The sequence below is a fragment of the Scardinius erythrophthalmus genome (assembly GCF_964197995.2).
Source record: "Scardinius erythrophthalmus genome assembly, chromosome: 20".
Taxonomy (NCBI): Eukaryota; Metazoa; Chordata; class Actinopteri; order Cypriniformes; family Leuciscidae; genus Scardinius; species Scardinius erythrophthalmus.
Window position 1 is genome coordinate 4,696,916 of NC_138240.1, and position 13,205 is coordinate 4,710,120.

General features: G+C 36.2%; 1 protein-coding gene across 1 annotated transcript; it reads left to right on the forward strand.

The window, feature by feature from the left end:
• Positions 1 to 1,783: 1,783 nt before the first annotated feature.
• Positions 1,784 to 5,101, forward strand: LOC308680442 (uncharacterized protein; the record flags this gene model as incomplete). Its single annotated transcript, XM_081348571.1, has 5 exons — positions 1,784 to 1,814; positions 1,904 to 2,305; positions 2,779 to 2,973; positions 4,092 to 4,205; positions 4,984 to 5,101. The coding sequence occupies 5 exons, from the start codon at positions 1,784 to 1,786 to the stop codon at positions 5,037 to 5,039; spliced, it is 798 nt and encodes a 265-aa protein (XP_081204697.1). The 3' UTR covers positions 5,040 to 5,101.
• Between the last annotated feature and the right edge of the window lie 8,104 nt (positions 5,102 to 13,205).

Genomic DNA, 13,205 nt, shown 5'->3' on the forward strand with positions numbered 1-13,205 from the left:
AGGGCAGCAAAGAAGCCACTTCTCTCCAAGAAAGTTATTTTCTCTGAGGAAGTCCCTTTCAGACTGTTTGAGACATCTGGAAAAATTAATTGTCCAGAGAAGAAAAAGGGTGATACAAAGCTGATGATCAATTTGGAAATACAACAGAAATGTTAATGTTATAAAAAGCGTGTCATAAAAGAGCTACTTACACTTTTCAGATCTACTGCATTTAACTTTTTTTTTTTCACAGAGGAAACCTGTTAAGTGTTAAGATTCATTCACTGGTATGCATGTGTCTCAGAAAGCTGTAGCTCTCTAATCTATGACAGAATGATGAACCTGCTTTATATCCTTTTATTGGTCCTTTGGTCAGCTTTCAGTAAGTGGATCACAAATGTATTGCCTTTTAATAAGTGCATAATCTAATGACTTTAATCTTAAATCTATTTATTTAATTGCTTTTTTTATTGCCAATGTGTGTACAGCTTGTAACATACTTAAAAAAAACTTAAACGAGACTTTCCCAGACTTCCTTTGTTTATGAAAGCCTGTAAAATGATTTTTATTTACGTTTTTACTGGGAAAATCAAATAGATGTGACGTTAATGCATTCTCCCGAGAGTCTCTCTTCTATTCTATGACACATGAAATGAATGCTTATATGAATGCTATTCTGTACTGTAATGTCAATGTGTCACGCAAAGAAAAGGTATTAATTTAAATTATTGTCTCACATTGCTAGATCCATGGTCTATAGTCTCACATTTATAATCAAACTATCATAACAGAGTAATTTTAATGACCTCATCTGTCGACATGATGCCGGTGAACTGCAGAGCTTTTGCAAACACATCCACATAGCTACGATCAAATGCTTTCTTAACTGCTGTTTTCTCACCGCTGTCATTTTTGTTGCGTTTATTTTGTTATTGAGAGGAAAGCACGCAAAACACATACAGTATTTGAATATTCATCTAAATGTCACTCTCAGCAGCGTGGACGGTGTTGAGATGTTCGTTAACAGTATACCGCTGCAAAGTTATTTGCAACTTCTTTTTACTTCTATGCAAAGAAGTCACATTCAGCCTTTTGTACATAACGAATGCACGAGTCGAGTGTGAGAACGAGCAATATGTTGCAGATGCAGTTCACTTAACGGTCACTGGTATAGATAATAGGTTTCTGAATTCTACATATATCCCCTTTAAAACTGGGACAAACCTTGAAATATAATAACTTGCTCTATACCTTTTTTTTTATTTAACTAAAGCTGAAATAAAATTAAAAATAAGCTGCATACATACATTTACATTTATGCATTTGGCAGACGCTTTTATCCAAAGCAACTTACATTGCATTTCAAGGTACACATTTACATTCTTATCAGTTCTTGCTTTCTCTGGGAATTGAACCCATGATCTTGGCGTTGCAAGCGCCAACGCTCTTGAGCTACAGGAAAGTGCCTAAACCGTGTCTAATAATGATGTCTGGACCGAGACATTTAGCTACAGTTGATGAGCACATACAGTATATTGAGTGAAGACATTATCATGCCTTATCATAGATAAACACAGATCCACAAATGCACAGGGGAATCCAGAAATATGTGCAATAATTTACGGATGAATGCACAGGTTTTTTTTCTTCTTACTATACAATCAATAAATATGCAAAAGTCATGAGGTAATTTAATACACAAATAAATGCTGAGCCAGTTATATTGAGATGTCTGTCTTAAGTCTCATAAAAAAGAAAATCACAAGAGGTTTAGGAAAGTTTTTTGCATCACAGACATGTTCCGATGGATTTCATTATGAAGCAGCATCTACACAGTAAACTATGACATTTTTCTTGATTTGAACCCTTGAGTGCTGCATTTTACTGTGTCTGATTATGACTGTGTGATTTTTCATATATTCAGACAGTACCAGCTCCTTCCTTATCTACAACAAGGACCACAACAAATGTGTGTATGCCGCGAGTGCTACTGTAGTGCTGACTGAGGCATGCGACGCATCTTTCACAGCTCATCATTTCCAATGGATTTCCTCTTCACGAATCATCAGCCTCGCTTTTAATCTCTGCTTGGAGGCCGAGAAGATCGAAGACAGGTCCAAAGTTATCCTTCTGCCCTGCAATGAATCTAACCCCGGACAAACCTGGGAATGTAAAGATGAGACCTTGTTTGGATTGAAGGGACATCCACTGCACTTGAACTATAGAAATGATGAACAAACTGTGGTGCTGTTTACTGGAACAGGTGTTTGGAGTCGCTGGAAGATTTTTGGGACCGACGGAAATTTGTGTTCTCGTGGATATCAAGGTATGATCAAAACAACCATTTATAATGGCTGCTAAAATTTTTAATTAATATCCAATATGCCATGAATTGACCTTTATAATGTTGTTAGCATTTGTTTAACAAGGTGAAATACTTTTGCTTAGGGTCAGTTTTGGTACGGTTCCATATGTGCTTGCATTGTAATATAGGCAATTGAGATTTTTAAAGATCATACTCACCCCCTTCATTCTACTTCTGAATTGCTTCCATCTGGGCATAGACTCAATTCCTTTGGCCAGAAGAAACGTGTATAAAAAAATAATTTGACCCAATGACAGTGATTATCTTAAACAATTTTTTAAAGTGATACAATAGAATGGCTGGCATTATAGCATGTGTGTTTTTTTGGAATGATGGTAACAGTGTTTAATTGTATAATTTTGTTAATTCTGTGTTTGTGTTGTTAATGTGTGATGTGTTTTTAAGCATTAATATGAATGTATCTATGTCACCAGTGTCCAGTGTTGTAGTCGAGTCACCAACTGTCGAGTCCCAGTCGAGTCTCGAGTCCCCAGTGTTCGAGTCCGAGTCCAAGTCCGAGTCACCAAAGAAGAGTCCGAGTCGAGTCCGAGTCGAGTCACCATTACCTGAGTTCGAGTACGAGTCGAGTCTCGAGTCCCCAGTGTTCGAGTCCGAGTCGAGTCATCAAGGTTGAGTCTGTGTTATATTTCAAGACTGCCTACATTTCTCCACTCTGGCACCTTTAAAGAGCTGATGTAATTGTAAAAGAGGGTCAACATTAAACAAAAATGACACCATTGTGTTAACAAATAAAACTTTTGATTTCAATAATGTAGGCTATTAGTAGCCTAAATGTTGAAATAAACTTTAACAATGCTGTAGAAGTGCAGTTTATTAATAGTAAATGTTAACTAATGTAGATAACTAGAGTTTAATAAATGGAACATTATTGTAAAGTGTTACAGATTTGTTATACACCGATTCAGACGTCTCGTGAATTCATTGTTGGACAGATGGATCGTTTTTTTAACCATTCCATTAAAGTGAGTCATTTCAAATGAGTCATTGGTTCGCGAATCGGACGTGTCATTAATGGACGTGTAGCCCATCTATGGTGTAGCCTACGGCACGCGTTGTGTGATTATCTGGGCAGTTTAGGACATCGCACAAGATTTGTGTCAACACAGAAAACATTTCATCACTGGATAGGTTTTTTCGTTTATTGAAATTGTTGTTTATGTCAGCTGAATGTGCGGAACGCTTTTCAGAGAAGATAAGGCAAACGTTTTTTTTTGGAACAATTCACACCCCGCGGTAAATTCAGGAGAAAGAATCTCTGAATGCTCCACGTGAAACTTCATTCTTTTGACCTTTTACTATCGGGCCAATTGATTTTGATTAATATGCGCGAGGGAGAGGGAGCAAGACAGCGCTCGGCCGGGGCTTTCTCTCTGCTCGTTCTTACATGCGGGAAAAAAGGGATCCCGGATATATATACAGTACCTAATGCACAAATCTGTACACAAGTCTTCTGTTCCAGATGTATACAAGTTCAGTATTATTAGGGGCCAAGCACAGAAGGTGCGTTAGACATCTATTGTAATTGTTAGATATATATATATATATATATATATATATATATATATATATATATATATATATATATATATAGTATATACAGTGGCATAATAGTACAGGCTCATTTTTTATGTCAGATTTGCTGTTAATAATTTTGGTTATTAAAGTAAGAGCTGAGTTTTTCATCTGAACATACATGTTGCCTGTGTTTACTCATATTTTGCTACAGATCACCGTGAGGAAGGAATCTCTTTATTCTACATCTGCTATTCCTCCTCCATTGCTGTTGGTCTCGTCATCATGACTGTGGCAGTGATCGTGACCACCATCAGGAGCAAAAAAGGTGTGCGTTTACCAGTTACTCACACTCTAAAAACTGCTGGGTTGTGTTAACCCAATTTTGGGTCAAATATGGTCTCACCCAATGTTGAGTTAAAAATTCAATTTAAAAATGGACAAACCCAGCCGTTGGTTTACATTTTTAATGTAACCAATGCAAATTGTCCATTTTTAAATTGCATTTTTGTCCATTTTTGATTTTATCCAAAATGCAATTTGTCCATTTTTAAATTGCATTTTTTAACGCAACGTTGGGTGAGACCATATTTGACCCAAAATTGGGTTAACACAACCCAGCAGTTTTTAGAGTGCACAGTCAGATCAAATTCTATAAATAAAAATATTGAAAATGCATACACAAAGTGCTGAGAGCACATCTAAATGCTTTGTTAGGCATTCAATTAATTTCATTATTTCCTTACAAGAAGCTCAAAGACTAACATGCAGCCATTGCTTTTCTGAGCTGAAGATGCAAGACAATGAACAGAGTTTCTCTTCTGATGACTATAATGGCATCACGCTTTAGGCCTAAAGTCAGAGAGCTGTGTTCCCTGCATACGTTTCTATATTAAAATCTCACACCAGTTGTTTGTGTGAGGTGCATTTTGACATGCAATGCTATTGAAGACAAATCTGGAATTAAATGATATGAGGTTTGTTTTGGGGTGTCCTGACTGTGTTTCTGATGAGTTGGTGTTCAGGATTAGATTTTTCAGGTTTAGTAGTTTTTCAACACACACAGACTAACCCAGCGAGCTCTTTCTACACGTTTGTTAACACAGACTCCATCATCAACCCCACCACAGCTGTTACAGACAACGACTACATGGATGCATAAATAATCACAAGACTTTCTGAAGAGAGAACAAGACCTGAAGAGGAGAATCAAACTTCTACTGTAAAAATATAAATGAAAAATATATGAATTTAAGTAACCTTTTGTATTTTTATTTTATTTCAAATATATATATATATATATATATATATATGTATGTATGAAGAGTTCAGATGCAAAAGCCTCTAAGTGCCATATGAAATTTTCTTCTAGAATGATCATTTTTATCAAGCTTGTATATTTAAGTTCAGTAATTTAACTTTAATGACAATTCATAGGTCATTTTCATTGCCATTTAAGTGAAATTACTGAACTTAAATATACGAGCTTGATAAAAATGATCATTCTAGAAGAAAATTTCAGATGGCACTTAGAGGCTTTTGCATCTGAACTCTTCATATATATATATATATATATATATATATATATATATATATATATATATATATGCATTTATAATATATTATATACATTTTTTAAATACAATTTTAGAATTTTTTTAATACAATTTTATTTGATATTTTACATGATACAATTTTAGAACTGTGTATTCCAGCAATTTATTTTCTCATTAGGTTGAATTGCTTATGCTTTAAAATTCCTTATTTGTATGTTTAGATAAAAATGTCTGCTAAATGAATAAATATAAAAAATAAATTCTACACTTACTGCTGTAGCTTTAATTTCCATCTACATCAGAGGGCAGCAGCTGTATGTTTTATTACACATGATATTATTACATTAAGATTAATCATACATGCACTAGTACATACAAAAAAGCAAGGTGGCAATGTTTTTAGGAAATGGGAAATTGATATGCAAATAGTCTATATTCATACTTTGCAGTCACGTGACTACCATGGATACCTGGCGGGCAACAAACGGGTATTTTCAACGTAGAGTCCTGTAGTTCCAGGTCTTTCTAGTAGCTATCAAGTCTGTTAGCGAGCTAGCTGCATAACTATGGACTAGGATTAACTCCAAGGTAGCTAAATTGTGTAAAGCAGACAAGGTTTTTTAAGATAATCGAGCAGTAATAATTCCTCCGTAAATAATCTAGCTCTACTGTTGGGTCATCTCTGGTTCTCATTAAAAACCATAGATATCACAAACCTCAAAACAACCTATCACACACTTTTGTTGTTGTTAGCAAAAGACGACAGCTGTTACTGTGCGTTCACACCGCCACCGGCGAGAGCGTCAAAGTGCCCGGAAGTCATTCATTTTCAATGAATTTTTTGCAGCTCTCGCCGGCGGCGGTGTGAACGCACAGTTTGCCTAGCTTAGACTCATAACACAAACAGCTGACTCGCCGAACCAGCTGGTGATGTTGATTGACGAAACTACAGGGTAACTTAAAGACATGATTAATTACATGATCATACACCCATTGTATTCAAACAAATGTTGAAATTACCTTTGATGGAGCGATGGAATGATCACTGCACAGACGTGTATACTGTGAAGGTTGCTTATCTCATCTGCGGTTAGTGCATCCAATCGCACAACACCTCAAAACACCAACTTTTGTATAGTAAAACTGGCGACATCCTGGCAAGATCCTTGATTAGTTTACTGGGTTTCGTTGCTGGAGAACGACGTTCTTGACCGCCAGCCAGTAGCCTACTTGTGACGTCACGTGCAAAGTATGAATATACAGTCTGGTGAAAAAGAAAGTGCACCCTCTTTGAATTCTATGGCTTTATGTATGAAGACATAATAAAAATCATCTGATCTTTAGCAGGTCTTAAAATTAGGTAAATACAGCCTCAAATGAACAACAACGCATGACATGCTACATTGTGTCATCATTATTTATTTTAAAAAATAAAGTCAAAATAGAGAAGCCATGTTTGACAAACTAGTACACCCTTACTACTTCCATAGGAATTATGAGAGTAAGTAGCATTCAGGGGCTGCTAGTCAAATCCCCTTAATTAATTGATCATCAGCAACCTCTATAAAAGCAGAAGATTTGGCAGTTTGCTGGTCTGGAGCATTCAGGTGTGTGTTAACGGAAGACATTAGCAATGATCTTAGAGAAGCAATTGTTGCTGCCATCAATCTGGTAAGGTTATAAGGCCATTTCCAAACAATTTGAAGTCCATCATTCTACAGTAAGGAAGATATATATTATTAAATATTCATATTTGTCATAATTATCATACATGTCCCATATTTATCTCATAATAGGGATGGGGAAATGAAGCCTTATGAATCACTGAGGCTTTCCCCTGACTGTTCCGGGAAAAGATTCAAAGCTTCGAGAGTGTCGGGAACAGCACCATCTGGTGCTTATTTAAAATAAAGCAGCCAGAAGCCTGTGTTAGAAGCTCTGGCAGATGAAGCAACCACAACACACTCCATAGTTTCAATGTAATGTGTACAAATAAAAGCCTTACATGTTAGCAGAGATGGGACCAAGTCACACATGTGCAAGTCTCAAGTAAGTCTCAAGTCTTAACCTTCAAGTCTCAAGTAAGTCTCAAGTATTTTTTTCTTGGGCAAGTCAAGTCAAGTCAAGTCACAGGCTATGTCAAGTCAAGTCAAGTCAAGTCCTGTAGTAGGTCAAGTCAAGTCCAAGTCAAGTCACCTTATTATTATAATTTTACCTGCAGAATCTGATCTTAATAAAGTGAAAAGACAAGAAATAAGTAATTGTCAGTAAATTACAATAATTTGGATTTGCATTGTAAATACTCATGTTCAGTAAAATACATCATGGGATCAAACAAAATTGTAACTTCATAAAATTATTTATTTTTCACTTCTGCCAACAGTGTTTGAAATGTTTTAAATTTTCAACATTGAGTCCATAAAACAAATAACAGCTTAACATCTAACAGACTCCTCTCTGAACACCCCTCTCTCTCTCTCTTTCTCTCTCTCTCTCTCTCTCTCTCTCTCTCTCTCTCTCCCTCTCTCAAACACAGCTTACATACAACATTAAACTTTGTTACATTTCTCCTCTCTCTCTCTCTCTCTCTCACACACACACACACACACACACACACTCAATCTCGCTCTCTCTCACTCACACACTCTCACTCTCTCTCACTCACACACTCTCACTCACACACTCTCTCTCTCTCTCTCTCTCTCACGCACACACACACACGCACACACACACACACACACACACACACACACACACACACACACACACACACTCTCACTCTCTCTCACTCACACACTCTCACTCACACACACTATCTCTCTCTCTCTCTCTCTCTCACTCTCACACTCTCTCTCACACACACATACACGCGTTTTTTTTTTTTTTGTTTTTTTTTTTACGGCCTGCTTAAGCCTCTGTTATGCTCCAGTTTGGACGCGTACACAACAGCTGCGCACAGCTCGGACGCGGACTACTTGTATTTATACTTTCTGCTGAGGTCCGCTCGGTGAACGCGCTCAACGCGCTCATGCGCAGTAGATCGGCTTGCGCTTTTTAAGCCTAGTGACTGCGCGTACTTGACAGCGCAGTCATAAAAAATGGGAGGCACACGGATGTCCGCAAGGAGCCTGATTAACACTCAAGTCATTCAAGTCATCGTGTCTCAAGTCAAGTCAAGTCCCGAGTCTTTAACTTCCAAGTCCGAGTCAAGTCTCAAGTATTTTATTTTTTGTCAAGTCAAGTCACAAGTCATAAAAACAGCGACTCGAGTCGACTCGAGTCCAAGTCACCAAGTCACAAGTCCCCATGTCTGCATGTTAGTGTTTGATTTGTTCATTAAATAAATTAATTTTCTCCCCTCACAAACCCATCAACCAGATTAAGCCAACAATGACTCGTTAAATAAGATCTGGGCTTCGGGCCTTCTGACACCTAGCCTGGTTAAAACCAGACCATTCTCAGTAGTAACTGAGTTATGGTCTGGCAAAGCTTCATTAATAACTCATTTCCAAAGGGGCGTCACCAACGGACGTCGCTCAAATGCCTCTGGGCACAATTGGATAGACCTAAAACCAATCAGAGCGATTGTCATCGTGTAAAGCCATATGCTGTGTCCCAATTCGTCTAAGTTACACTACGCTATAAAAGTATGTACTCTTTTTGTGAAGAAAAGGTATTTACTTTTGAATGTGTAGCAAAAAAGTAGGCAAGCTTTGGGACATACTACTTTGTCATCTTTATCGGACGGATCTGTCACTTAAACTGTCCTGTCAATCATCTTGGCACAGCTAAAATCCTCTATTAAATCTTATTTAATTTCCTACCGTTTCGGAGAGAAATGTAGTAGCACGTTCATCTGCCAGTGGGTCTTTCATGGAGACTGTCCTCATGTGTTTGCAATTTGAATATAATAATGCATTTAAAAGTTGGTGCGCTTCACCAACGGACATCGCTCAAATGCCTCTGGGCCAATTGGATAGACCTAAAACCAATCAGAGCGATCGTCATCGTGTAAAGCCCGCCCCAACGTTTCTGATTAGTACGGTGATTTCGACAGATTAGAAATGGGCTTGAATGAGCTCTTTGCCAGACTACTTGCAGAGCAAATCTAAATTTGCTGGAAGTTGTCTGGGTTTTCCCAGGCTATATGACACCCAAAGCGAAACGCGCACGTGATTGGACAGAAAGTGAGGCTTCATTTGTCGTCGATCACGTGACTCTAGTAAACCAATACACACCCTGATACGGGTCTTCACTATCCCATAATAATTATCATATTTATTCATAATTATCACATTATTTACCATAATTATCATACATGTCCCAGTTCTGATTTCTAACTAGATCCAGTAGGGGGCAGCTGTGAGTAGCTGTGGCTATATGTTTTCTAGATAATATCAGAATATTCTAAAGGAGAATGACAAAATGTCAGTCTGTGAAAATAAGTTCAAAAGAATAAGTACAGTTAAAGAAATCCTTCAGAAATACAGAAAAATCTTGGGTATTTTTTTTTTTAGCCTGACCACATTATACAGCCCAAAGCACACCAATCCCAAACTATATCTGCATGTGTACATTAAAAAATATAGGCTGTAAGAAGATTTGTTGGTGTAAAATCTGTGGTGTTGCAACGTTAATGCAATGCCATTGGAAACAATGATAATGGCCACTTCCTGAGCTCAGCTTTTGTGCAATATGCTGTTTTACTTTATCAAAGTGTGAATCTATTTCTAACAATAAAAGTAACAGTCATTTCTACAGTTCACGGACTAACTCTGTAAATATAGCTGTTAAAACTTTTAAAATATTTTTGTGACAAGAGAAAAACAAATCATGCATGTATATCTCTGTTCTTTCATGACAGTTTCCAACAATGACTGCATGGATTTCTAAATCATTTTGTTGATTCCTGAAGAGGAAAAAACATACATGGGAAAAGAGGATCATCTGACAATTCATAAGTCATTCAGTAAAATATTGAATCTTATCTATTAGTGTTCATTTTAAATGAGACAGCGTCCCTGTAACTGATTGGAGTAATTATGACTTTATCCGGTAGAGGGTAGTATTTAGTTCATTTTAATTCTATTGAGTGTTTAATTGTACTGTATTTAGGAAGAGTTTTTTATTATTATTCTTACAATGATGGTTTCTAATACATAATTGTTTAACATTAAAAAAGGAGCACCTGCTTAATTTATTTGAAATCGAGAGTTGTGGTTATTAAAGTGCCCCTATTATGCTATTTTAAAGTTTCCTAATGTTGTTTTGGAGACTCCTACTACAGGTTTACATGCATCAAAGATGAAAAAAAAAGGTTTCATTTTCTCATAATATACATGTGCACATCACCACATTTTCAAAGACTCTCAAACGACTCGTCAGATGAATCAATCTCTCTAAATCCCTCCTTTCCGAGCTACTCTGCTCTGATTGGCCAGACAGCTCAGTCTCTTGTGATTGGTCTACCGTGTAAAACGCGTCGAAAACAAAAACGCCCATTGCCATAACAACTTCAGCTCTGCTTGCCATGAGGCTTCCTACACCGTAAACTAAACAATGTGACGAACAATGATGTTGATTTTACCATATCAATCCGAGCGTGAGTCCGATGATGAAACACTGGAAAAACTAGTTATTGAACCCGAACCTCCACCGCGAGGACGACTCGAGCAGGACGTTTCTCAGTGATTCACTCCTCAGTTTGAGGTTCATTGACTACTGACCAGGCACCACGTTTCGAAACGCATGTGATTCTCGGATTGATTGCAAAGTTTAACCATCATAGAGCAAAAGTTCATCATTTGCATGTGTTTTAGGTTCTGTCAGTTTAAACATTTAAATGATTTTAAACTATTCTAGCGCAAGAAGATGTGAAAGAGAACTTAATTCTGAACCTGTCCGAATTCCGTTCTCATCCGCGTCCATTCGTGCTTACGACACAAACATGCAAAATTACTGTAATGTCAAAATGCCAGTTTCGGTGAGTATCCTCAAAAACACTTATGGCTTCGCTTTTGGCTTACGTGAATGTAAAAAATTGAGAAAGAAAACAGATGCGTATCATTATATTGGACCCGAGCATTCAGTGTTAAAGTGACAGCAGCCTGATATTCTTGGTGCTGTCTGTGTCATTAATGTTAATCAAACAACAAAATACAGGAAATCCCTTTTGTAACTTTAACAAAGATTAATTATATTTCATTTATACAGTGAAGAATGCAGTGCTATTTTACATTTGATTATCCAATTTTTGTATCTGAATACTGTTAGTCTTGCCTGAAAAACATAAAGCACTGTTTATTTCATTTGTATCTTTGTTGTATTGTGTTTATCTTTGGTTGTAATTTGTTTATTATTTCCTACGCAGATCCACTCCCTTACAAAATCACCCCAATCATTCTACAGTGATTAATTCTTTACAAATAGAGCTATTCAAGTCATCTGGTGAAGTTGTTTTTGATATTGTAATATATATTGCAGAAAAACAAAATATCGCAATGTCATTTATTTCCAATATCGTGCAGACCTAGTTGCAAGAGCAGAACAAAGAATTTCAATATATTTCCCAAGTCGTTCCTGTTACGTAAGCACAGCATATAAAATGTTTAGGTTCAGAAGACTATGCCTTTTTCTCTCCTTGCATTCTGCAGATATCTTAATCCTTGGGCCCTTCTTTCTCTATACTCTTCACAAACTTCACCTGTTAGATACAGTACTATGGATATTATTACTTAGATTTATTTTTTTGCTATTTTAATTTTCATATTTACTTGATTCATTAATTTGTCATTGTAATTTTACATTTTAAATTTTTTCATTTGATCTCTGATATCATTTGCTCATCTTCCTGGACCATACTACATCAAGAATGAACCTGCTTTATGTCCTTTTATTGGTCTTTTGGTCAGCTTTCAGTAAGTACATCACATTTCCTTTGCCTCAGATTTTGTCTATTACTGTAAGGATATTAGTCCATAGAACTGTAACTTGCTTAGTTTGATATTTTTTACTTAAAATACCATACAATGGCAGATGCATCCTTTAATGACGTTAATCTATAAATTGTTCTGTCAGTATTCATTTGAAAAATATTTTAAAAGTAAAAGAATAGGAGTCAATATAATTTTTTTTCTTCTTTTTTTTTTACAATGCCATCTACTACATGCGACCCTGTTAAAAAACATTGTTAAATGAATTAAAGCTGAAATAAAATAAAATATAAATATTAGATGAAAAAATTGTAAAGGAGAATTAGAAATGTTGTCTTCGCAACTAACTGAAATAAATTGATGTTGAAGTACTAAAATTACTAACTGGAAAAAAAAACTAATACTGAATAAAACATGCAGTTTCTAAAAAGTTATACTACGATTAAAATGAAAACAAAGCACTTCAAAATATTAATAGCATAATACTACAATGCTCTATAATACAGCAATGTCAGTAATTTTTAAGGTAAAATTAGATTAAATTTGGACTGTCAGTGATATAAGCTGAACAAATGCTCATGGATTACCTTATTTTATAATCATAAAACTATCTGAGCTGTATTTTGTGTCTCTTTGTATATTCAGGGGCAGCACTAATTCCCTACTGGTATAGGAACACTTGTAATTGAGCACATTTAGGGATGAAAATTGGAGGTGGGGTCTGGAGAGTGAATTTGAAGGAGTGATGATGGCTTAATTTACAGACAATATGAAAAGTTATCTATCAGTAGGCTACATATATGAAACTTTGTCAACTCAAAATATCTGTAAATATAAACA